General features: G+C 43.7%; 1 protein-coding gene across 10 annotated transcripts in view; it reads left to right on the top strand.

Annotated features, from left to right (window-relative positions):
- Positions 1 to 19,198, top strand: part of ktn1 (kinectin 1) — a 35,571-nt gene extending 16,373 nt beyond the window's left edge. Inside the window, exons 9-35 of one of the 10 annotated variants that reach the window (XM_084182252.1) lie at positions 321 to 417; positions 602 to 780; positions 1,110 to 1,178; positions 1,289 to 1,326; positions 1,485 to 1,575; positions 1,985 to 2,044; positions 2,158 to 2,195; positions 2,444 to 2,534; positions 2,656 to 2,724; positions 2,830 to 2,867; positions 2,979 to 3,069; positions 3,335 to 3,444; positions 3,532 to 3,631; positions 3,723 to 3,763; positions 3,892 to 3,982; positions 5,322 to 5,408; positions 8,212 to 8,301; positions 10,376 to 10,495; positions 10,600 to 10,689; positions 11,101 to 11,193; positions 11,309 to 11,377; positions 11,502 to 11,585; positions 12,202 to 12,285; positions 13,619 to 13,702; positions 15,060 to 15,149; positions 15,413 to 15,523; positions 18,186 to 19,198. In XM_084182252.1, coding sequence (XP_084038378.1) covers positions 321 to 417; positions 602 to 780; positions 1,110 to 1,178; positions 1,289 to 1,326; positions 1,485 to 1,575; positions 1,985 to 2,044; positions 2,158 to 2,195; positions 2,444 to 2,534; positions 2,656 to 2,724; positions 2,830 to 2,867; positions 2,979 to 3,069; positions 3,335 to 3,444; positions 3,532 to 3,631; positions 3,723 to 3,763; positions 3,892 to 3,982; positions 5,322 to 5,408; positions 8,212 to 8,301; positions 10,376 to 10,495; positions 10,600 to 10,689; positions 11,101 to 11,193; positions 11,309 to 11,377; positions 11,502 to 11,585; positions 12,202 to 12,285; positions 13,619 to 13,702; positions 15,060 to 15,149; positions 15,413 to 15,523; positions 18,186 to 18,215 — 2,235 coding nt within the window. In that variant the 3' untranslated portion in view covers positions 18,216 to 19,198. The remainder of the gene's footprint in view (positions 1 to 320; positions 418 to 601; positions 781 to 1,109; positions 1,179 to 1,288; positions 1,327 to 1,484; positions 1,576 to 1,984; positions 2,045 to 2,157; positions 2,196 to 2,443; positions 2,535 to 2,655; positions 2,725 to 2,829; positions 2,868 to 2,978; positions 3,070 to 3,334; positions 3,445 to 3,531; positions 3,632 to 3,722; positions 3,764 to 3,891; positions 3,983 to 5,321; positions 5,409 to 8,211; positions 8,302 to 10,375; positions 10,496 to 10,599; positions 10,690 to 11,100; positions 11,194 to 11,308; positions 11,378 to 11,501; positions 11,586 to 12,201; positions 12,286 to 13,618; positions 13,703 to 15,059; positions 15,150 to 15,412; positions 15,524 to 18,185) is intronic. The other 9 variants (XM_084182254.1, XM_084182255.1, XM_084182256.1 and 6 more) reach the window with 9 other exon arrangements.
- The last annotated feature ends 4,074 nt before the right edge of the window (positions 19,199 to 23,272 follow it).

Below are 23,272 nucleotides of genomic sequence, written 5' to 3'. Positions count from 1 at the left end.
TGTTTAGGGTTTCTCACTGTAACCGTGGGAGGGCCTGTGTCTGTCCATCCTAAGGAGGGCTGGGTGGGCCTGTTTCTGTCCATCCTAAGGAGGGCTGGGTGGTGTGTAATAGAACAAGGAAGTGGAGAATTTGTTGGCTCAGGAAGTTAGGGCTGTTTGAAGCTTTGTGCTCAGTATAAACACTGCTTCCCTGCAACGCACACCCAGGTTGGCCTTTCCTGTGTTTGTCATCACCATAAGCACAGTACAGTACAGTGAGAGGTTGTCAGTGTATGTACACTGTTAAAATGCTAAATGTCATGGTGTCCCGTGGTCACCAGGCTCAACTGCAGGACGCTAAGCGCGGCTGGGAGGAGCTCCAGAACTACCTCCACAATGTCAACGCAGAGAGGGAGAAACTTCATGCTGCTAAAGAAGGTGATCACAGAGATTCTATAAACAGACCTCTGAAACTCAAGCTAATGCACCTCCCATTGCTAATAAGTATTAAGAATATTTGCAAGCCAATTTTGAGCACCATTCTCATGAGCACCACATGTATAAGTGGCTTGTGTTTTATACCCAGTAAGTTATTTTATCTGGTGTGCCTCTCCTCTCTCAGAGCTGCAGAGCCAGTTGCTGGCGGTGGAGACAGAGATGAGCAACAAGAATAAGGAGATCCAGACGCTGCACAGCAGCCTGACCGACACCATCGTGTCCAAGGACCAGGTGGAGCAAAAGGTGATGCAGCTGCTGGAGGTGTCCCAGCACAGCCTTGCTGAAGACTCAGTGCAGGTCCAGGTAGGGGAACACAGCCCTTATTGTTGTAATGACAGATGTGATGTGTATAACAATAACACGTTCCCTAGTGTGTGCATTCACCAATGATTTACAGTTGACAGTTATACTTGGATGTTGTGGTTATTGTGCCAGGTGTGGACAGGTCGTCTTTACACTCGCAAACCTTTCAGAAACAAGGGAGAGGGGTAGTTAAAAAGGGTGAAACGGCTTGGATGAGAAACTGGGGGATAAAACAATAGGCTTCTTTTTAAGTATTTCTGTAATATTTATATTTTTTGCACAAAGATATTCTGGTATGCACTGAAAATAACCTCCTTTGTTCCTAACAGGATCTCCTGAGTGAAAAATGTGGCCTTAAGGCCCAGATTGAGACTCTGCAGGCCCAGTTGAGCTCCCAGGTATGGACGAGCATGTTTCACCCTTTAGTTCATCAACAAGAGTCGATATGTTTCTATTTGTATACCGGTATGTGAGTGTGTTGTGACTACTGTCTTCCCTCCTCTTTCAGGCCACTACTGTCTCCCACTTTGAGGAGCTGCAGAAGCTGTAAGTGTTTTACAAGTCGAAATGAATGCCCACCCCACTTGCACATGTGCTTAGCCTGATCTTTGAATGTCCATTTGTTCCATATAATGTCCTCTCTGACTCTTCTCGCTGTCCTATGGGTTGTGTTGCTGACTCCGGTCATGTGTGGTTGTGTCCAGGCTGGCGGAGAAGGAGCTGCAGAGGAAAAGTCTGGAGGACTCCCTGAATACTGAGAGGAGCAGTGGCGCCATCAGGGAAAATAACATGCAGGTACCTACAGTAAAACTCTATAATACTGTCTAAACCCCCATTTATTACACCAGCTCTGTATATTATGGTCTGTTAACTGGCTGGAATGTGTTGAGCTGTAGGAATGCTGCACACAGTACGGTGGTTTGATTTGAAGGGCTTACTGTACATACAATTTCTGTCTTCGTGAAGCATATTAGCTAATAGTTATAAAACAGAAATATGACAATCCCTCTGGGCCCCTTTTGTCCATTTATCAAAGTGAATTAGATGGAAATATTTGTATTAGTAAAAAGATATTATCAAACTACTGTAGACCTACATACATACTGTCAACTTAATAGTAAGATATCTCCTTCATATGATATTAATGTTGTTGACTGGGCCTCCTGCCCTCACCCTCATTTATCTTTTTCTTCTCTCTCCACAGGCCATGCACAATGAGAACATGGCACTGAAGGCAGATCTCCAGAATCAGATTTCTGAACAGGTCAGAAGTGAAAAACGCCTGTTTTCTTAGATGGAACTCCTGCTGTGATACCAGTCCCTCAGTATGCACACCCTCTGACAACCTCTCTCTCTCGCTCTCCTTCTCTCCTCTAGACTGTTTCTCAGCTGGCCTTGGACCAGTTCCAGAAGAGGTGTGTGCATTTTAAAGCAGTTTAGATCCTGCCAGGGAGTTGACTGTTCTGCTTCCCATTGTATCTAGTTACATAAAATGTGCACTAATATGATCCTTAGTGGTGGGTAGTTTTACAAGTAGATGAACTGTCGTCTTCTTGCCTCTATTTAGAAACGTGGTTTTAAGACCACACCAGAAAACAATGCTATAATTCACGTTGACCCTGTCTCACCATGTGTCTCTGTGTTTGTGTTGTGCCCCCCGTAGTGTTCAAGAGCGGGAGGAGAAAATCAAGACTGTGGAGGACCTACTGAAGATGGGAATGATTGAGGTGGCCAATAAGGAGGAGGAATTGAAGGTGAGTAGGGGTCAAGGGTCGGGAATGAGCTTGACCCGCCTGACATCACTGTGGTGATCATTGTGTAGACAAATATTGTTCAAGTGTTGTTTAAAATCAAATTGCTTTGTCTGTCTGTCAGACTGTAAGAGAAGAGAAGAATGCTCTGAAACGAGAGATGGAGGCTTTAATGCTTCAGACTACTGAACAGGTAAGTACCCACACTGATCTGCTGTGTTTTTATTTTGGAGAGTCTCGACCCCGTTCCCTCATTGGATTCTCACTTCATTTTTTCCTCTTGTCTTTTCCTACACAGACATCATCTGATTTGATAGTGGAAGGTCTACAGAGCAAGTAAGTCAATAAAAATACCACTTTTTGTCTAGCAACTGCTATGAAACATCTTGCCACATTCATGGATAATTTGTTCTGTGTTCAATAAGTTTTGTCATTCTGTGTTTAAAGGATCCAAGAGAAAGATGAGCAGATTAAGTCAATGGAGGAGAGCCTACAGGCAGCACAGGCGAGTGGCTCCAGCAATGGGATGACCATTGAGGTGTGTTTTCATAGTTCTACTTCTTTTACTCTCTCTCTCAGCTGTATGTCAGAAACATCATATGGCAATGTACTCTGCATTTTGATTCATGTGATTTTGTAATGCCAGACTTGTAACAAATGTGAAATGAAAATGTTTTCACGTTTTAAACATTGTATATAGTGTGTTTTGACTTTGCCCAATGTTACAGTTTTGATTCTGGATTGTACTGTGCTGTGTCTCCCTGCTGGGTGTTGATGTGACTGTGTGTGTGTTGTCCCTGCAGTCTCTGGAGCAGCAGGTGGCGGGGCTGCAGGCTGACATGGAGCAGCTGAGACAGAAGCAGGCTGAGGACACCACCAGTGCCAGAGACCTGCTCCTAGAACTACAGACACAGTAAGTCTACTGGACTATCCCTCCACTCTGACCTACTCTACTGCATTGTACTCTGAGATGTTAGACTAACACACAGTCTTTGTCCAGGCTTGCTGCGAAGGACCAGGAGATCCAGACACTACAGAGTGAGTTGGAGACAAGGGCCAAGGAGGTGAGCGACAAGGTGCAGGAACTACAGCAGAGACAGGTGAGGGAAGAGGTGGAAACAGTTTATTGGTGACCTTTATTGGCTGAATGGGAGAGTGAGAGAAAAGTTAACAACTTTTTTCTTCTTCTAGCAGACCCACACAGAGGCACCAAGCCCAGAACTGCTGACAGCGTGAGTCACTGCAATACTTCACAGAATTCCCTTCAATATACAGTAGGTGTCCCTTGGCATGGGGCCACCCAGCAGTGTTGTGATTGGTAGTGGTGGTAATGTATGTGTGGTGGTGTTCTGTCCTCCAGGTTGGCAGAGAAGGAGAAGCAGGTGTCTGATCTCCAGGGAGAGCTGGCTAAGCTGAGGGAGTCCCTGGAGCTTCACAGGAATAAGAACAACGTAGGTGTCCTGTCCTGCAGACAGTGCTGCTACTGCCTCAGCCCACACTACCAGTGTACCCTCCACATCTCCAGTCTAGCCCTGCGATACATCTGCAGACCTCATCCTTGATGTGCTTCCCTAAACCACACCTCTCTGTGATGTCACACTACCCATGCATAATCTCCCTCTATTCCTTTTACAAAGTGGTTAGGTTGCATTTTGTTGCAGACTAGGAATATTTATTAATCTACTTTAAACTATTCAAGCCAATTATACATTTACATTTTAGAGCAGTTAATTTGCTATTCTATGCTTATGCTGGCTAAGGCTTGCTACAATCAAACAGTACAGTTTTTTAGGGCAGTCAGTATACTCTGCTCTGTCCTTCGCCATGTTTACAAGGACTGACTATTTCTGTGTGTCAGCATGCATGTCTGTGCGTGTGAATGCTCCGCTTAACAACGGCCTTGTTTTGCAGAGACAGACAGCTACCTGGTTTTGCAGAGACAGACAGCTACCTTGTTTTGCAGAGACAGACAGCTACCTTGTTTTGCAGAGACAGACAGCTACCTTGTTTTGCAGAGACAGACAGCTACCTTGTTTTGCAGAGACAGACAGCTACCTTGTTTTGCAGAGACAGACAGCTACCTTGTTTTGCAGAGACAGACAGCTACCTGGTTTTGCAGAGACAGACAGCTACCTGGTTTTGCAGAGACAGACAGCTACCTTGTTTTGCAGAGACAGACAGCTACCTTGTTTTGCAGAGACAGACAGCTACCTGGTTTTGCAGAGACAGACAGCTACCTTGTTTTGCAGAGACCGACAGCTACCTTGTTTTGCAGAGACAGACAGCTACCTGGTTTTGCAGAGACAGACAGCTACCTGGTTTTGCAGAGACAGACAGCTACCTTGTTGACTAGCTCTATATTATGTGATTTGGCGTTTCCTATCTAGACACATTGGACTTTTTTGACAGTGAGTTGCAGCTCTCATTCTTCACGTTATTTCAGTTTGTCTATGCCAAAGACCTCTACTGTGTTCCTATCAGAGCTGTTTCACTGTTTGTTTTTGACAATACAGTTTAGTATCTGATCCTTCTAAAGACTCGATCATTAGATGGCCAACTCATGTTAAGTTGAGCTTGACCCTTCGACTGGTTTACAGGTAAAATGCAGTGAGGATTTTCTTTAAACCTAGACTCCGAAACAGGATAGGACAGGACAGCCGTGCAGAAAAGGAGAGTAAACATTTTTTGCTAATGGTTCTCTGTTCATCCCTATATAAAGTGTGTTTGTGGGTCACTGCATACTTTTCCCTGAGGCTGAACTGAAAGTGATATCTCTCTGAAACTGACCAGGAGCTTCGGGTGAAAAACTGGAGCGCTATGGAGGCTCTGGCAGCCACCGAGTCCATGCTTCAGGGGAAACTCAGCAAGGCCCTCAAGGTTCGGACCCCACTTCCAGTCTGCTTCACTCTAGATTGAAAATCTGATGCATCCCCAAACAGCTATTGCCATAATCGACCAGTGAGATTACTCCATCATTCATACATGCTGCTGCATACTCATTTCTCCTCTCCCTCTGCATTCTGGCCCTGAATAATTGGCAGTCTGTCTCCATTAAGCTATTCCCCTCAGGAATTTCGCAAAGACTAATGTATTTTTATGTAGAATTTTAACACTGCTCTTCTTGAGTTCTGCTTGCTATTCCGCGCTAGAATGTATTGACCTCTTAAAGGACACAATCTTCAGCCTCCTGAGTGGCGCAGCGGTCTAAGGCACTGCATCGCAGTGCTTGAGGCGTCGCTACAGACCCGGGTTCGATCCCAGGCTGTGTCACAGCCGGCTGTGACTGGGAGACCATGAGGCGGCGCACAATTGGCCCAGCGTCGTCCGGGTTAGGGGAGGGTTTGGCCGGCCGGGATTTCCTTGTCCCATCGCGCTCTAGCGACTCCTTGTGGCGGGCAGGGCGACTGCATGCTGACTTTGGTCGCCAGCGGGACAGTGTTTCCTCTGACACATTGGTGCGGCTGGCTTCCGGGTTAAGCGAGCAGTGTGTCAAGAAGCAGTGCGGCTTGGCGGGGTCGTGTTTCGGAGGACGCATGGCTCTCGACCTTTGCCTGTCCCGAGTCCGTAGGGGAGTTGCAGCAATGGGACAAGACTATAACTACCAATTTGGATATCACGAAATTGGGGGGGAAATTTAAAAACTAAAAAAGGACACATTCTTCTTGTCTTATACAATACAACTATTTATTTTAACTACATCAATTCCAATATATAGTAAAGAAACTGACATTTGAAAATGAGTATGCAGTGACTGACTCCAGATTTCATGTAGATGGTCATAATAAGTTTGAGATCCATGGTCTTCACGATGCTCCTCTCTCTCCCTGCCATGTGCTTTCCTCATTTTCTCTCCCCAATCCAGCATGTGTTCCATTCTGCTTTGTGTATATACTGTCATCATTACAGCCATCAGCCTCTAATGAAATTCTATTCTAAGATTTTCTAAATCAATTTGATCTTGCAGAATAGCCTTTTGAAAAATAATGTCCAGAATATGTGTAATTAGTCAACATAATTGTTTTGTGTAAAATAATTGTTGGAAGCAACAAAACACGTACTGAATATCAGTGATTTATTATAGAACTATGGTGGTACTGTACTCTGTGTGGATATGTCTATCATGTTATTGCATCGAACCATTAGAAACCAGACAGCCCCTCAGCTTAGCTGCTGTTTTATATCCACCCAGTTGTTTCCTATGGATTTTTTTGTCTTCTTACATTTTTGACTTACAGGAGCGATTGGGGTTAAGTGTCTTGCTCAAGGGCACATCAGCAGATTTTTTCCACATAGTCGGCTCGGGGATTTGAACCAGTGACCTTCCGGTAGCTGGCCCAGTGCTCTTAACCGCTAGGCTACCTGCCGCCCCTCTTCAGTGAGAATCTGATCTGCCATGGCCCTTTGCTTAGCCATATGTATTTAGGGATGCACTAGTAAACCATAGACTAACACATTGCTCTCCTACTATAAACAGTTGTGGGGGGTTCAGTGTATTTTTTCCTTAGCTCAAACCGCCGGTGACCCCCGTTCCTCTCCATGTCAATACAGCAGACAGGGTACATAGTGAACTGATTTACCCAGCAGCTGCTCTCAGCCATTTTGGTACAGTAAAAATGACCTTATTTAAGCTGAGTGGCTGAGTGTAAGAGTTTCTGGACACCTGTTGTGTACGCTCAGGAAAGTGCATGCTTGTACACATTCTAAAGCATATGTCGTAGTGTAGAGCATATTCTGATCACAACACAAGGTGTTAATGAGAGTAGAGGTGAATGTGCCAGCTGTCTGTTACAGGACTCACTCCATCGGAGGGTAAAGGGGTTATACAGGACATCGCTCTCCTTCTGGGAGTTTCAAGCCTTGTGCAGCTAATGTGCTTAACGGTACCAACATTGTGGTTTTTGTTATCCGAGTGGCACAGTGGTCTAAGGCACTGCATCGCAGTGCTAGCTGTGCCACTAGAGATCCTGGTTCGAGTCCAGGCTCTGTCGCAGCCGGCCGCGACCGGGAGATCCATGGGCGGCGCACAATTGGTCCAGCGTTGTCCAAGGTAGGGGAGGGTTTGGCCGGCAGGGATGTGGGTTCGTTTCCCACGGGGGGCCAGTATTAGGGAAAAAAATAAATAAAATAAATACCATGTATGCATTCACTAACTGTAAGTCGCTCTGGATAACAGCATCTGCTAAATGACTAAAATGTAAATGTAAGTATGTGTGGTGATCTATGGATGTCTGTCTCTGGGCAGAATGTTAGCTTCTCATGGGCATTACTGTGCTGCAACTATATGAACACAAGTGACTGATGTTCCTCCTCGAGAGGATAAAAAATATTAAATAAGTGAACCTGTGTAGGGTGTGGTCTAAAGCTTGAGGAACTTGTCTCGTGGTTGTGGATGTGTGTCTGCTGAACAGTGGGGCGTATGAATACTTGCTTGGAGCGCACACTAAATAATTGAGCCATTGTAAATGTTAGCTGTTTGTTCACTGGAATGTCATGGCGAGGGAGTTGTGCTTGTCAGAGGCCATGCTCCTGTATGCGCTCTGAGATGAGACGAGTGAAACCAAGCAACCAGAGGTAGTGTCCTGAGGCTATTTAGCTAACTACTGTACCGGTTCCCCAAATGTGTGTGTGAGCCCTGAGTGCAGTCCATGTTGAATGTCCTCTTCTCTTTCCTCCTCTTCAGGAGAACCAGACGGCCCTGGAGATAGCCCAGGCAGAGTGTCGAGATGTTCTGCACAGACTGCTACCGAACGTGCCTCTGCCCACTGAACAGGTAAGGGCTCCCATAATATAATAATATGCCATTTAGCAGACGCTTTTATCCAAAGCGACTTAGTCATGTGCGCATACATTTTTACGTATGGGTGGTCCCGGGGATCAAACCCACTACCCTGGCGTTACAAGCGCCATTCTCTACCAATTGAGCTACAGAGGATCTATGATATTTTATATATATATATATACACACACACACACACACACACACACACACACACACACACACACACACACACACACACACACAGTGGGGAGAACAAGTATTTGATACACTGCCGATTTTGCAGGTTTTCCTACTTACAAAGCATGTAGAGGTCTGTAATTTTTTATCATAGGTACACTTCAACTGTGAGAGACGGAATCTAAAACAAAAATCCAGAAAATCACATTGTATGATTTTTAAGTAATTAATTTGCATTTTATTGCATGACATAAGTATTTGATACATCAGAAAAGCAGAACTTAATATTTGGTACAGAAACCTTTGTTTGCAATTACAGAGATCATACGTTTCCTGTAGGTCTTGACCAGGTTTGCACACACTGCAGCAGGGATTTTGGCCCACTCCTCCATACAGACCTTCTCCAGATCCTTCAGGTTTCGGGGCTGTTGCTGGGCAATTTGGACTTTCAGCTCCCTCCAAAGATTTTCTATTGGGTTCAGGTCTGGAGACTGGCTAGGCCACTCCAGGACCTTGAGATGCTTCTTACGGAGCCACTCCTTAGTTGCCCTGGCTGTGTGTTTCGGGTCGTTGTCATGCTGGAAGACCCAGCCACGACCCATCTTCAATGCTCTTACTGAGGGAAGGAGGTTGTTGGCCAAGATCTCGCGATACATGGCCCCATCCATCCTCCCTTCAATACGGTGCAGTCGTCCTGTCCCCTTTGCAGAAAAGCATCCCCAAAGAATGATGTTTCCACCTCCATGCTTCACGGTTGGGATGGTGTTCTTGGGGTTGTACTCATCCTTCTTCTTCCTCCAAACACGGCGAGTGGAGTTTAGACCAAAAAGCTCTATTTTTGTCTCATCAGACCACATGACCTTCTCCCATTCCTCCTCTGGATCATCCAGATGGTCATTGGCAAACTTCAGACGGGACATGCGCTGGCTTGAGCAGGGGGACCTTGCGTGCGCTGCAGGATTTTTAATCCATGACGGCGTAGTGTGTTACTAATGGTTTTCTTTGAGACTGTGGTCCCAGCTCTCTTCAGGTCATTGACCAGGTCCTGCCGTGTAGTTCTGGGCTGATCCCTCACCTTCCTCATGATCATTGATGCCCCACGAGGTGAGATCTTGCATGGAGCCCCAGACCGAGGGTGATTGACCGTCATCTTGAACTTCTTCCATTTTCTAATAATTGCGCCAACAGTTGTTGCCTTCTCACCAAGCTGCTTGCCTAGTGTCCTGTAGCCCATCCCAGCCTTGTGCAGGTCTACAATTTTATCCCTGATGTCCTTACACAGCTCTCTGGTCTTGGCCATTGTGGAGAGGTTGTGGAGAGGTGTCTTTTTATACAGGTAACGAGGTCAAACAGGTGCAGTTAATACAGGTAATGAGTGGAGAACAGGAGGGCTTCTTAAAGAAAAACTAACAGGTCTGTGAGAGCCGGAATTCTTACTGGTTGGTAGGTGATCAAATACTTATGTCATGCAATAAAATGCAAATGAATTACTTAAAAATCATACAATGTGTTTTTCTGGATTTTTGTTTTAGATTCCGTCTCTCACAGTTGAAGTGTACCTATGATAAAAATTACATCTACATGCTTTGTAAGTAGGAAACCCTGCAAAATCGGCAGTGTATCAAATACTTGTTCTCCCCACTGTATATGTATATATATGTATATGTATATGCAATTCAGCAGACGCTTTTATCTAAATCGACTTAGTCATACTTGCATAAATTGTACGTATATGGGTGGTCTCTGAAATTGAACCGACTATACAGCCATTGCAAGCGCCATGCTCTACCAACTGAGCTACAGAGGACCACATGATGTGATATTCAATTATAAGTTAATATTTTCATGTCCTATAGTTTTCTATCTTCACTACCGTCTTCTCTCTCAGAACCACCGGGAGTGGCTGCAGAGGTTTGAGACTGCAGTGAGAGAGGCCGCAGCAGCAGAGCCCAACCCTGCCCCTGAAGCAGCACCTGAACCAGCTCCAGAGGGCTCCGAGGACACCAAGGTGACGTCACAGCCTTTACGGTTTCTTAAAAAATAGTTGTATGTTTTCAAATGTCTGAGAACTGAGGTGGAAAGAAGTGTAACCAGTGCTGTTCCTTTCACCAGGTATTGGCTGAAAAGCTGAAGGAATCTGAAGAGGCCCAGAAGGTTCTACAGAAAGATTGTGAGACGTACAAGAAAGTGTTGGCTGAGACGGTGAGGAGATGCTCTCTGTCAGTGTCCTGTAGATAATGCTATAAAGGCCTCAGTTTTTGTTTTTACACTGCTGCTACTCGCTGTTTATTATCTATGCATAGTCACATGACACATTACCTCGACTAACCTGTCGATAACATTGACTCGGTACCGGTACCCCCTGTATATAGCATTGTTATTGTTAATGTCATTTTCTTGTTACTTTTTTATTATTTTTTCTTTTTTACTTTAGTTTATTTAGTAAATATTTTCTTAACTCTATTTCTTGAACTGCATTGTTGGTTAAGGGCTTGTAAGTAAGCATTTCACAGTAATGGCTACACCTGTTGAATTCCGCGCAAGTGACAAATACAATTATTTTATTTGATTGTGCCTTTTAAACTAACCTGTAATACCCTTTACTGTCCACAGGAGGGCATCCTTCAGCGTCTCCAGAGCAGTGTGGAGAAGGAGGAGTCTCGCTGGAAGGTGAAGCTGGATCTGTCACAGACAGAGCTGAAAGAGGTGAACACTGAAGACCATTCAATCAAACTCAATTTGTATTTATATTGTCCTTTTAACCACAATATAATTGGTATGTGTGGTGCTTATGGTCACTCTCCTGCCCTCTCTTTCCTAGATGAGCGAGAAAGTTGCAGCACTGGAGCAGGAGGTAGACAGACTGAGCGACAGCGGGGAGTTGGACAACGTCAGTCCTTCAGTTACACACTTAACACATCTCTCAGCAATTGTATTAGTCACTTTACATCAGTTGACTCATTAAATGTAAGTGATTTTCATAGGTCAAAATTCCTTGTTTTGTTCTTCCATAGTTGATAAAAGACAAGCAGCACCTTGAGTCTGAGCTGGAGAAAGCAGAGCGTGAGAGCGCCACCTATGTGACAGAGGTCAGAGAGGTGAGCTGACTATACTTCCTGTCATCTACCAGTCATACTCAGTCATGTCATAGTGATTATCCATCTATGTAGTCATTCCCCTCTGCATTGTTTGTGGGTGGCAGTGTACTGTATGTTTATGGTGCATGTCTCTGTGTTTACTGTTTGTGGTATCCACCATTGTGTTTGTACATGCAACAATTGCACATTACATTCATAGTTCATACACCACACAGTTCATTCTGGTATGTTCTGTTATAGAATTTGGTTGAAATGGTTACACACTTTACACAATAACTTACAGAACTTGTATTTCTCACACTAACAAATCAGACTGAGTCTGCCCTGTTGTTGTTAAAACATTGGAGTCACTGCAGTTACACAGAACAAAAACATTGTCATTCATATCACCACATAATTCCTCCATTGATTGAGAATGTGTTTTATGTAGATGCTTGTAGAGCATTGATTAAAGGTAGAAAAACCAACCAAACAGCTTGATGCTATAGGCTAGTACACTCTCGCCCTAGCAGCCGATCGACCACCCCGTTCCCCTGCTTCAACTGTGTAGCGTTCTTTCCACTGGCTCCCCGGATCCCACAGCTACCCGTTAAAAACATCTCACACTTCATTTCAGCTCAAAGATCTGTTGACTGAACTGCAGAGCAAACTTGATGGCTCTTATAAAGAAGCAGTCAGGCAGAATGAGGAGCTGAATTTGGTAAGCCTTGCTCACCCATATAGGCAGAGCTTCCATAACCTGTCCCTCCTCCCTACTGCACCACCCAACGTTATCTCTGGGGTCACCACCTGCCTAGAGAATACAGGGTCCTCCGAGTCCTCTGGGAGTCAGTACATCTATCTACAACCTATGGATACAGTAGTGATATAAGCTCAAATGCAACATTGGCTAAACTGTTTTTATATACAAGATGCATGCATAAGGTGTGTTTTCTTTGCTTTTTAGGAGCCAGTTATATTCTTAGTGTAACGTTAGACTGGAGTATTAGTATCATAGGTTATAGATGATGGACCACCCTTACTCTGTGATAGGACAGACTAACAATCAATCATCAAATGTCATAAAGTGCTATACAGAAACCCAGCCTAAAACCCCAAACAGCAAGCAATGCAGATGTAGAAGCATGGTGGCTACGAAAATCTCCCTAGAAAGGCAGAAACCTAGAGAGCAACCAGGCTCTGAGGGGTGGCCAGTCCCCTTTTGGCTGTGCCTTGTGGAGATTATAACAGTACATGGCCATTAAGGCCAGATTTTTCTCCAAGATCTTCAAACGTTCATAGATGTCCAACAGGGTCAAATAATAATCACAGTGGTTTTAGAGGTTGCAACAGGTCAGTACATCAGGAGTAAATGTCACTTGGCTTTTCATAGCCGGGCATTTAGAGGTTGAAATAGCAGGTGCAGTAGAGGGAGAGAGTTGAAAACTAACACACACTACTGTTTCCACTCTGTACATGATCTACTATGCCATCACTACTACTAACAGGCTTATAGTGGCTTACTGCTACTCCTGCACAATAAGCTTTTCCATGTCAGCCATCTTTGGGGATACATTATATGCTTTCAACTGCACACACACTTTCATCGCTTAATCATTCTTCTGCCTCCACACACAGTTGGAACATTTTCAATGTCTGTCTCGTTGTCTTGTCTGTCTCGTCTTGCCTCCCTCTGTCTGTGAACATCTTCAAGGATAACTAAAACATCTCTGCTGGTTTTTCATTGATAATACAACATTTAATATCTTTATCAGTCTCTAGCTAATCATTAAATAGCTAGTTTAGTAGAGACATAACTGACATCAGTTGCCATAAGTAGCTATTTATACATGTCTCAACCACTCTAAAAGCCAAGTGAAACCACTGTTGGTGTATGCAAAACAGAGATGTTGTCATTTGTCTTGGTATAAATATTTGAATACCACCTCAGTTATGCAAATTCCCCCCTCCAAACAGTTTGAGATCAGATTTCACCAGGAGTGGGGCTGTCATTGTCATGTGTTAATTGTCTCATCTCTGGTGTTTGGTTGCAGCTGAAGACCCAGCTGACTGAGACTCTGTCCAAACTGGAGACCGAGGAGTGTGAGAGGCAGAAGGTGGCTGGAGATCTCTATAAGGTAAGACGGCCCCTTGTCTCTCAGGATTGGACTACCTTTAGTTTGTTTGGATTTACATTGCTGTTAGAGAAACAATTAGTCACCAGTCCAAGTCTAGAAAGAAACAACTTACTCTAGGAGCTAGGGATGTTAACGGTTAGCCGCCGAAAATACATTTCACCAGTCATGCTTATCGGTCTAATTTGCATAATTGTGTGGTATTAAATTGGCGAGTGTGTATTTTCGTTAGTCGTCATGCATCTTATTTATCACACGTGCACAGCATACCAAGCCTAGTTTGAGGAGCGCTCAAAAAGTCTGTAGGCTACCGAAATGAAACCTGCGTTTGTAAGCCCAGTCATTGTGCAACAAATAACAATTCTGGCCACGATTAAAAGGAGCTATTTTTATTTCTCAATCTCAACTCGTAATTAAAGCGCGCCTCCAATTCGCCGTTCGGATGCATAGGCTATAGCCTGCCTACTGTTGACTATCAACGCGTCACCCACCACTTTGCAATGTGAGTTTGAGGCAGTATAATTGTTTGAAACCTGAATGTTTTAGTTTACTTCAAATAATGAGGCATGTCTTACCTTGCTTCAAAGTAGCCTTGCGAAAATCCATCTGTAGAAACGTAGATGCAATTATTTTATAAAGACTTCCTCATGCCATTAACTGGCATTTCTCTCCTGTTCTATTGGTTTTCATAACTTTATTTCGTTGTCCAGAAGCCAAAGGCACAATCCTAGTCATATTAGCAACCCATCATAGTTGTTGCTATTAGATTCCCCCTCTTTCTAAGTTTCTAACTGAGATTTAAATCAGTCACAACTGCTCGTATTAGGATAGAGCTGTGTTTTCCGCTAATTGCATTTTGGCCAATGTTTGAAAATGATGTTTTATTAGCTGCTTCATTACAGCAGTTGCATGTTCAATAATAGGCTATAGCCTTTTGAACTGTAAGATGATAGGCTTGCTATTGTTGCATGTTTCCATTAAGGTCTTAATGAAAAATGTCCTGTGCATGCATAGTATCAGAGAGGAAGAGGCAAAGCGAGAGTGAAATCCGTCCAAAATAAAAAGTTTCTATGGGCTTATTTTGGGCCTAAGCTTGTCGCCTGTCTTCCTGCCTTGGGCCAACTCTCATTGTTAGGGTGGAAACATACGCATCTCATCATTATATACAGATCTCTAATAGTATTTTCTGTTGGTCACGTAATTTTACTGTTTGGAATTATTTTGACCAAGATTTGCATCCCTACTAGGAGCTAAATACACACTGAGCATTTTAATATGTGGATGTGTTGAACACACTTATATTACCTGAAATGTAAGCTTAAATGTTTCTTGTAATTTCCCCCACCCTGCTCCACCTCAGGCCCAGCAGTCTCTGGACCTGATCCAGGAGGAGCTCTTCAAAGAGACTGGCCAGGGTGACCTGATAGAGAACAGCAACCTCTCATCACACGTAAGACTTACTGGAGGGGGAAGGGGAACTGTTTGTGGCTGTATGTTAAAGACAGTCCGTTGCACTTATTATCTAGGTAGTGTAAATTCATGGTAAAAACAAAGGTATCTCGCTACTAGTAGTTGTAGTATTGATAGTTAGTAGATGTAGTTGTGTATTGAATCTAACCAGTCTTTAAATAGGGGTTGTTTTATTGACAAGTAGGTGTAGTTATATTAAAAGTGACTAGAGGGTAGTAACTAACCCGTCACTGTGTCCTTCAGGAGGAGATTGACAGGAAGGAGAAAAAGACGGCAGGGCTGAACCAAACTGTGAGGGAACTGCAGCAGCTGCTACAGGCCGTCAACCGGCAACTCACCAAGAGACAGGAGGCGGTACGACGTTGTATTTATTATGGATCCACAATATAAAAATACAGCCATCGAAAGAAGGCTTTAAAATATAGAAAAAAATCAATGTACAAATTGAAAAGGACATTTACTGAAGTAAATGTGTGTGCTTGCTAGTCTTGCATTATTTATGGTTGTGAAATAGTAGTAGTGGTAGTGACAGCGGTAGGAATATGGTTTTCATAGGCTATGGGTTAGTTATAGTGACCTATTTTAGGGCGGTTTGTAGGTGTGTAGTTATTATAGTGGGATATACAGTGCATTCGGAAAGTATTCAGACCCCCTTTTCCACATTTTGTTACGTTACAGCCTTATTCTAAAATTGATTAAATAAATAAAAAATCCTCATCAATCTACACACTACCCCATAATGACAAAATGAAAACAGGTTTTTAGAATTCTTTGCAAATGCATTATAAATAAAAAACAGATACCTCATTTACATAAGTATTCAGACCCTTTGCTATGAGACTCGAAATTGAGCTCAGGTGCATCCTGTTTCCATTGATCATCCTTGAGATGTTTCTACAACTTGATTGGAGTCCACCTGTGGTAAATTCAATTGGTTGGACATGATTTGGAAAGGCACACACCTGTCTATATAAGGTCCCACAGTTGACAGTGCATGTCAGAGCAAAAACCAAGCCATGAGGTCGAAGGAATTGTCCGTAGAGCTCAGAGACAGGATTGCGTCAAGGCACAGATCTGGGGAAGGGTACCAAAAAAATTCAGAGAACACAGTGGCCTCCATCATTCTTAAATGGAAGAAGCTGGCCGCCTGGCCAAACTGAGCAATCGAGGTAGAAGGGCCTTGGTCAGGGAGGTGACCAAGAACCTGATGGTCACTCTGACAGAGCTCCAGAGTTCCTCTGTGGAGATGGGAGAACCTTCCAGAAGGACAACCATCTCTGCAGCACTCCACCAATCAGGCCTTTATGGTAGAGTGGCCAGACGGAAGCCACTCCTCAGTAAAAGGCACATGACAGCCTGCTTGGAGTTTGCCAAAAGGCACCTAAAGGACTCTCAGACCATGAGAAACAAGATTATCTGGTCTGATGAAACCAAGATTGAACTCATTGGCCTGAATGGAGGAAACCAGGCACCGCTCATCACCTGGCCAATACCATCCCTACGGTGAAGCATGGTGGTGGCAACATCAAGCTGTGGGGATGTTTTTCAGCGACAGGGACTGGGAAACTAGTCGGGATCGAGGGAAATATGAACGGAGCAAAGTACAGAGAGATCCTTGATGAAAACCTGCTCCAGAGCGCTCAGGACCCCAGACTGGGGCGAAGGTTCATCTTCCATCAGGACAACGACCCTTAGCACACAGCCAAGACAACGCAGGAGTGGCTTCGGGACAAGTCTCTGAATGTCCTTGAGTGGCCCAGCCAGAGCCCGGACTTGAACCCGATCGAAGATCTCTGGAGAGACCTGAAAATAGCTGTGCAGCGACGTTCCCCATCCAACCTGACAGAGCTTAAGAGGATCTGCAGAGAGGAATGGGAGAAACTCCCCAAATACAGGTGTGCCAAGCTTGTAGCGTCATACCCAAGAAGATTTGAGCCTGTAATCCCTGCCAAAGGTGCTTCAACAAAGTACTGAGTAAAGGGCCTGAATACTTATGTAAATATGATATTTCCATTTTTTATTTGTAATACATTTGCAAACATTTCTTGCTTTGTCTTTATGGGGTATTGCGTGTAGATTGATGAGAATTTAACAAAAAAATAATTTTAGGATAAGGCTGTAACGTGACTGTGGAAAAAGTGAAGGGGTTTGAATATTTTCCAAATGCACTGTTGTTGGCTAGTATAGTAGGCTAGAGTGAGTACCATAGCATCATAAGCCATATAATGTGTTTTTAAGCTCTCAAAATGGTTTAGTTTCAACATTCTGAAAGTTGTGGCATTGATTTCAGTTTAGAATGTTGAAGCCTGCATTCCACCGTTGAAATGAATGGAGATACAACAATCTCTATAGCTTATGAATGGTTGCAAGAAGCTGTGTTGTAGCCATCTAAGTTGAGTCAGTCTGCACATTTCCACGTTGGGTTGGTGATTGTAGCTGAAACAGATCAAGAGCAGTGGTGAATAAAATGTTTTCCTTTTGAAGTCTATGGAGCTTTTATGCAAATGTTTAACTGTTATTATTCAAATGTGCAAATAGCATGAACAGTCTTTTGACAAGCAATTTAAGTTGAGTCATTCTGTACATGTCAACGTTGGTTTGGTGTTTGTTTGCTTTAACGGTTCCAGAGCAGTAGCGGATCCAAATACTTCCCATTGAAGCCCATGGAGCTTTTAGGAACATTTTTAAATGGTTATAGTTCAAAAAGCATAAATGGTTGAAGTCTAGGCACGGCGCAACATTTTACCATTCAAGTCTATGGCTGTTGAAATACATTGGAATTTATGCAAATTTGGATTTAGTGTCAAAAGTATAAGTAGTATACTAGTGCTAGTTGATTTGGTGTTGGTAACTTTTTTTGACAGGTTCCAGCAGAAGGAGAATAATAATAAGTGTGAACAGTTTCTTAAATTGTACTTGGTTTTCAGCAAGCACATCTGTTAAATCGGGGGTGTAACTGGCAAGCAATTCTTCCTTGTAACACTAAAGAGGTCTTGAACTGTGCTTTTTTTTGCAGGAATCGGACAAAGACTCGCCTGAAGCATAGGGAGGGGATGATGGACACTCCCAACCTTACTACAAAGACCACCCCCGACCTCCCCACCACCTCTCCTATCATGGCCTCTCCTCTCCTGTCACACTCCTCTCTTTCCCCTTCACCTGTACTGTAGGCAGCCTCTTGCTGATCCTCTGTCCCTGCCCGCCGCTTACCTCTAACCTCTGACCTCCACCTGCTCCTCCTCAGCAGGGTCAGGGAGAGAACTCGCTGGGCCCCAGAGGAGAGGGGCTCCCTCACACTACACACACACTCCGGACACCAAACTAGACCTTACTACTGCAAAGTCCCACCACATTCCATGATCCCTACAGTAGCACAGCCAGCGCTAAAGACATCCTACACATGTCAGACTGTGGCATCTCCCCCCGTTTTCCCCCTTTTTTCAATGGAAAATTTTGAATACAGATGTAGTTTTTCCTGTTAGTTTTCTTTGTCCAGAGGGTGATGAAGTGGATTCCTACTTTATTAAATGAACTTTGGGTTCTTTCCTTTTTTAAGTTAAAAAGGAAAAATGTATTGTTAAAGTAACTGTTAGGACCTGCTGACCTTACACTACAATTGTTCTCTTTGACTCCTTTGCTGAAAACTCACATACTGTAAATGTGCATTGATTCATGAATACATAGATACTGTATATGCATACTTTGGCTGAGTATTTTGGAGGGGCAAGGGCATAAGGGAGGGTCCCAGCATGTCAGACGGGTCACTAAGTAACTGTAACCATGGAGATGCATGGAGGAAGTCTGTAAGTGCAGAGCCAGTAGGAGGGGTGCTGTGACCCGGCCTCGCTGTGGGAGCAGTAGGACAGGTCTACAGAGTAGAGGTTTTAATCCTACTGTAACTACTTTAGGAAGAGGTGTCCCATATAATCTGTTATCAACACTCGCTGTATTGTTGCTAATTTCATTAACACAGAACATTTCGTTTTTGTAAAAGGTGACCGTTAATAAAAGGGATGCTTAATAAATCTGCTTGGTGTCCTGTGTTCAGTTCTGCTTCTCTTGACTGCACTTCCTTTGTCATACCACTGTGGGGCACCAATATCCCAGACTTTATCCCTCTGCTTATTTTTAAATTTTGTCCATCCTACACATACAAAATCAACCCATAAACACATCTAGAAACTACCTTGAAATGTAGTGTACTACTTTGCCTACCAGAGGCTTGAGTGAAGTATTTTATGTTGTTGCTTTCACCTATCTGATACTTTCAGACCTATGAAGAGCCATCAGTCAGTCTAGGAGTAACGGGCTGAGGCTAGGGGTTGACTTTTGGGCTGGATGATCTTGTATCTCTGCAATGTGGCATTCAATTTGATCACTACAAAGAAAAAGGAAGGCCATTCCCTCAGCTCAGGTTTTTACACTGATGACCAATGTGCTAAGGGGTGCGTGACTGACTAATAAGCAGAATAATGTTAGGCTGTCCCCTTTCAAGACAAACATCTTACTGTCATGTGGTGGGTGTAATTTTAGGAATGTGCTCTTTGTACAGTGAGGGCAAAAAGTATTTTATCCCCTGCTGATTTTGTACGTTTGCCCACTGACAAAGAAATGATCAGTCTATAATTTTAATGGTAGGTTTATTTGAACAGTGAGAGAGAATAACAACAAAAAACTCTTAAAGGGAGTGCTCCTAATCTCAGTTTGTTACCTGTATAAAAGACACCTGTCCACAGAAGCAATCAATCAATCAGATTCCAAACTCTCCACCATGGCCAAGACCAAGGAGCTCTCCAAGGATGTCAGGGACAAGATTGTAGACCTACACAAGGCTGGAATGGGCTACAAGACCATCGGCAAGCAGCTTGGTGAGAAGGTTGACAACAGTTAGTGCGATTATTCGCAAATGGAAGAAACACAAAAGACCTGTCAGTCTCCCTCGGCCTGGGGCTCCATGCAAGATCTCACCTTGTGGAGTTGCAATGATCATGAGAACGGTGAGGAATCAGCCCAGAACTACACGGGAGGATCTTGTCAATGATCTCAAGGCAGCTGGGACCATAGTCACCAAGAAAACAATTGATAACACACTAAGCCGTGAAGGACTGAAATCCTGCAGAGCCTGCAAGGTCCCCCTGCTCAAGAAAGCATATATACAGGGCCGTCTGAAGTTTGCCAATGAACATCTGAATGATTCAGAGGAGAACTGGGTGAAAGCGTTGTGGTCAGATGAGACCAAAATCGAGCTCTTTGGCATCAACTCAACTCGCCGTGTTTGGAGGAGGAGGAATGCTGCCTATGACCCCAAGAACACCATCCCCACTGTCAAACATGGAGGTGGAAACATTATGCTTTGGGGGACAACTTCACCGCATCAAAGGGACGATGGATGGGGACATGTACCGTGAAATCTTGGGTGAGAACCTCCTTCCCTCAGCCAGGGCATTGATAATGGGTCGTGGATGGGTATTCCAGCATGACAATGACCCAAAACACACGGCCAAGGCAACAAAGGAGTGGCTCAAGAAGAAGCACATTAAGGTCCTGGAGTGGCCTAGCCAGTCTCCAGACCTTAATCCCATAGAAAATCTGTGGAGGGAGCTGAAGGTTCGAGTTGCCAAACGTCAGCCTCGAAACCCTAATGACTTGGAGAAGATTTACAAAGAGGAGTGGGACAAAATCCCTCCTGAGATGTGTGCAAACCTGGTGGCCAACTACAAGAAACATCTGACCTCTGTGATTGCCAACAAGGGTTTTGCCGCCACCACAAGTACTAAGTCATGTTTTGCAGAGGGGTCAAATACTTATTTCCCTCATTAAAATGCAAATCAATTTATAACATTTTTGACATGCGTTTTTCTGGATTTTTGTTGTTGTTATTCTGTCTCTCACTGTTCAAATAAACCTACCATTAAAATTATAGACTGATCATGTCTTTGTCAGTGGGCAAACGTAAAAAATCAGCAGGGGATCAAATACTTTTTTCCCTCACTGTATGCAACCTATGGAATAAACACAGTTGCTTCACTTTCCTATGCTGCAGATCTCCAGGAATCCAGTCTCTAGATTTCTCCAGTTGGGGAAGCTACTCTGAAAATGGAAGAAGTTTAGCTATCCTTTACACTGGAAGAAGTTTAGCTACACTAAAGCTATCCTAAAGAATTAATATAGTTTACTTAACTAAAGTTACTTTGAAAAAGTAGTTAACTACATCCAAACTACTTATCATATATAAACATTATCATATCTATCATATCATTATTATCATATCATCATCATATCTAAATCTAAAATGTCATAGACTACAAATTGCAAGAACAGATCACTCTCCAATCAGATGTTAACATAATGTGTAATTTAGCCTATTAAACACAAAAAAAGTGAGCGTTAGGCACACAAAAAGTGTTTCAAGTGAGAATAAGGCAGGTCTGATGCTGAAAATGCAAGGAAAGTCTTGCCTACATCACCCATATTTTATTGGATTAAAATAATTCAAAGTTGTGTGTATTTCCAGTAGTTAGCTACACCACTACATGAAAAAAAAGTTATTAACTACTGAAAACACTACCAAGATTGGAATTTAGTTAAACTACCACCAAGCTACTGCAAAATGTAATTAAATTACTAGTTGAACTACATGTAGTTCACTACTCCCCAAAACTGAATTTCTTATACACATGCATCCATTTTAATGTGAAGCATGTCTCACTCTCTGTTTAAATTATGACTCATGCCTGTTGTTGGAATGTCCATATGAGTCTAAATGAGGACCATGTGAAGTTATGGAACTATAGCTGAAATAGTCATCTACTACAATCACATCCCACATCCCAAAAACTCTTAACAACACACACGTACACACTCTCTCTCACATTGTAAGACTTCCAGGGAACTTAACCACAGAGGAGGATGCAAGGGGAGGGGAGGGAGAAGGCAGTAAAAAGGAGCTTTGTCTTCATTACGTCATCATGGCTCATACAGTTAGTCACTATTGCGTGATTTCTTGTATTGAGTCTCTGTTCCATGCCTATTACCAAGAAATATCTGACTTTGTACACACACACTCAGGCCAGACCCACCTCAACAGAGCAGCTCCCTCTCTGCATCTGCTTCCCATCAGTGTGGTATGTGCAAGAGATCCTTTGATCCCCCCACTCTGAGTGTGTGTATGTGTACACTAAACTGTGTATGTGACGAATAAAACTGGATTTGATTTGTGTGTGTGTGTGTGCACGCGTGTGTGTGCGCTTGTGTGTGTGTTTGGTGGTGGGGGTGGAGGGGGGGGGGGGGGGGGGGGGGTATATGGAAAGGGGGTCTTACACTGCTCTTTTAAACAGACAATACACTCTCTATGAAATGGAGGGACAGAGACTGTCTCACACAAAAGAGCTGTAAATAGTCATTATACCCCAGGCTGTTAAGACTAGCCTGGGGGGCAGAAAGTTGGTGTTCATAGCCCAAGTAGTTTGATCCTAATATACAGACAGACATGGTGTCACGACTTCCGCCGAGGCTGCCCCCCCTCCTGGTTCGGGCAGGCTTCAGCGTTCGTCGTCACCGGAGTACTAGCTACTGCCGATCCCATTCTCATCACTCCACTTGTCATGTCTTGTCAATCACACACACCTGGTGCTCATTCCCCTAATTAGTATGTGTATAAGTGTTCCCTCTGTTCCCCTTGTCTTTGTGAGTGATTGTTTGTTGTGAGAGCGTGTAGCTCGGTTGAGCTACTATTCACTGTGCTAATGCCAAGGTGGATGTTTTCCCTTGTAATAGTTTCGTTTGACGCTTTGGGCGTTTGATTTATGTAAACGGAATAAACTCTGGACTTTGGTATTTTACCTCCTGCGCCTGACTCCTTCATTCACACCTCGTCCCACAAGGAGGTTTATCTGTAGTAACAGTACTATTAATGGCCTGATATGCAGAACCATGAATGTAACCAACAAATGCTATGGTTTAAAGCGGGATGCAGTATTACTTACAGATAGACAGGATTAGTACATAAAAAATTACATCACAGTCCTGCCACTATAAGGTCTCAGAGCTGCCAGAACTGTTTTTGGTGATGCATTACATATGGAGTAACACTCCTTAGACTAC

This window comes from Coregonus lavaretus, assembly GCF_964263955.1.
Source record: "Coregonus lavaretus genome assembly, chromosome: 18".
Taxonomy (NCBI): domain Eukaryota; kingdom Metazoa; phylum Chordata; class Actinopteri; order Salmoniformes; family Salmonidae; genus Coregonus; species Coregonus lavaretus.
The sequence above is the reverse complement of the archived record's forward strand: the minus strand, read 5'-3'. Positions and strand labels throughout refer to the sequence as shown.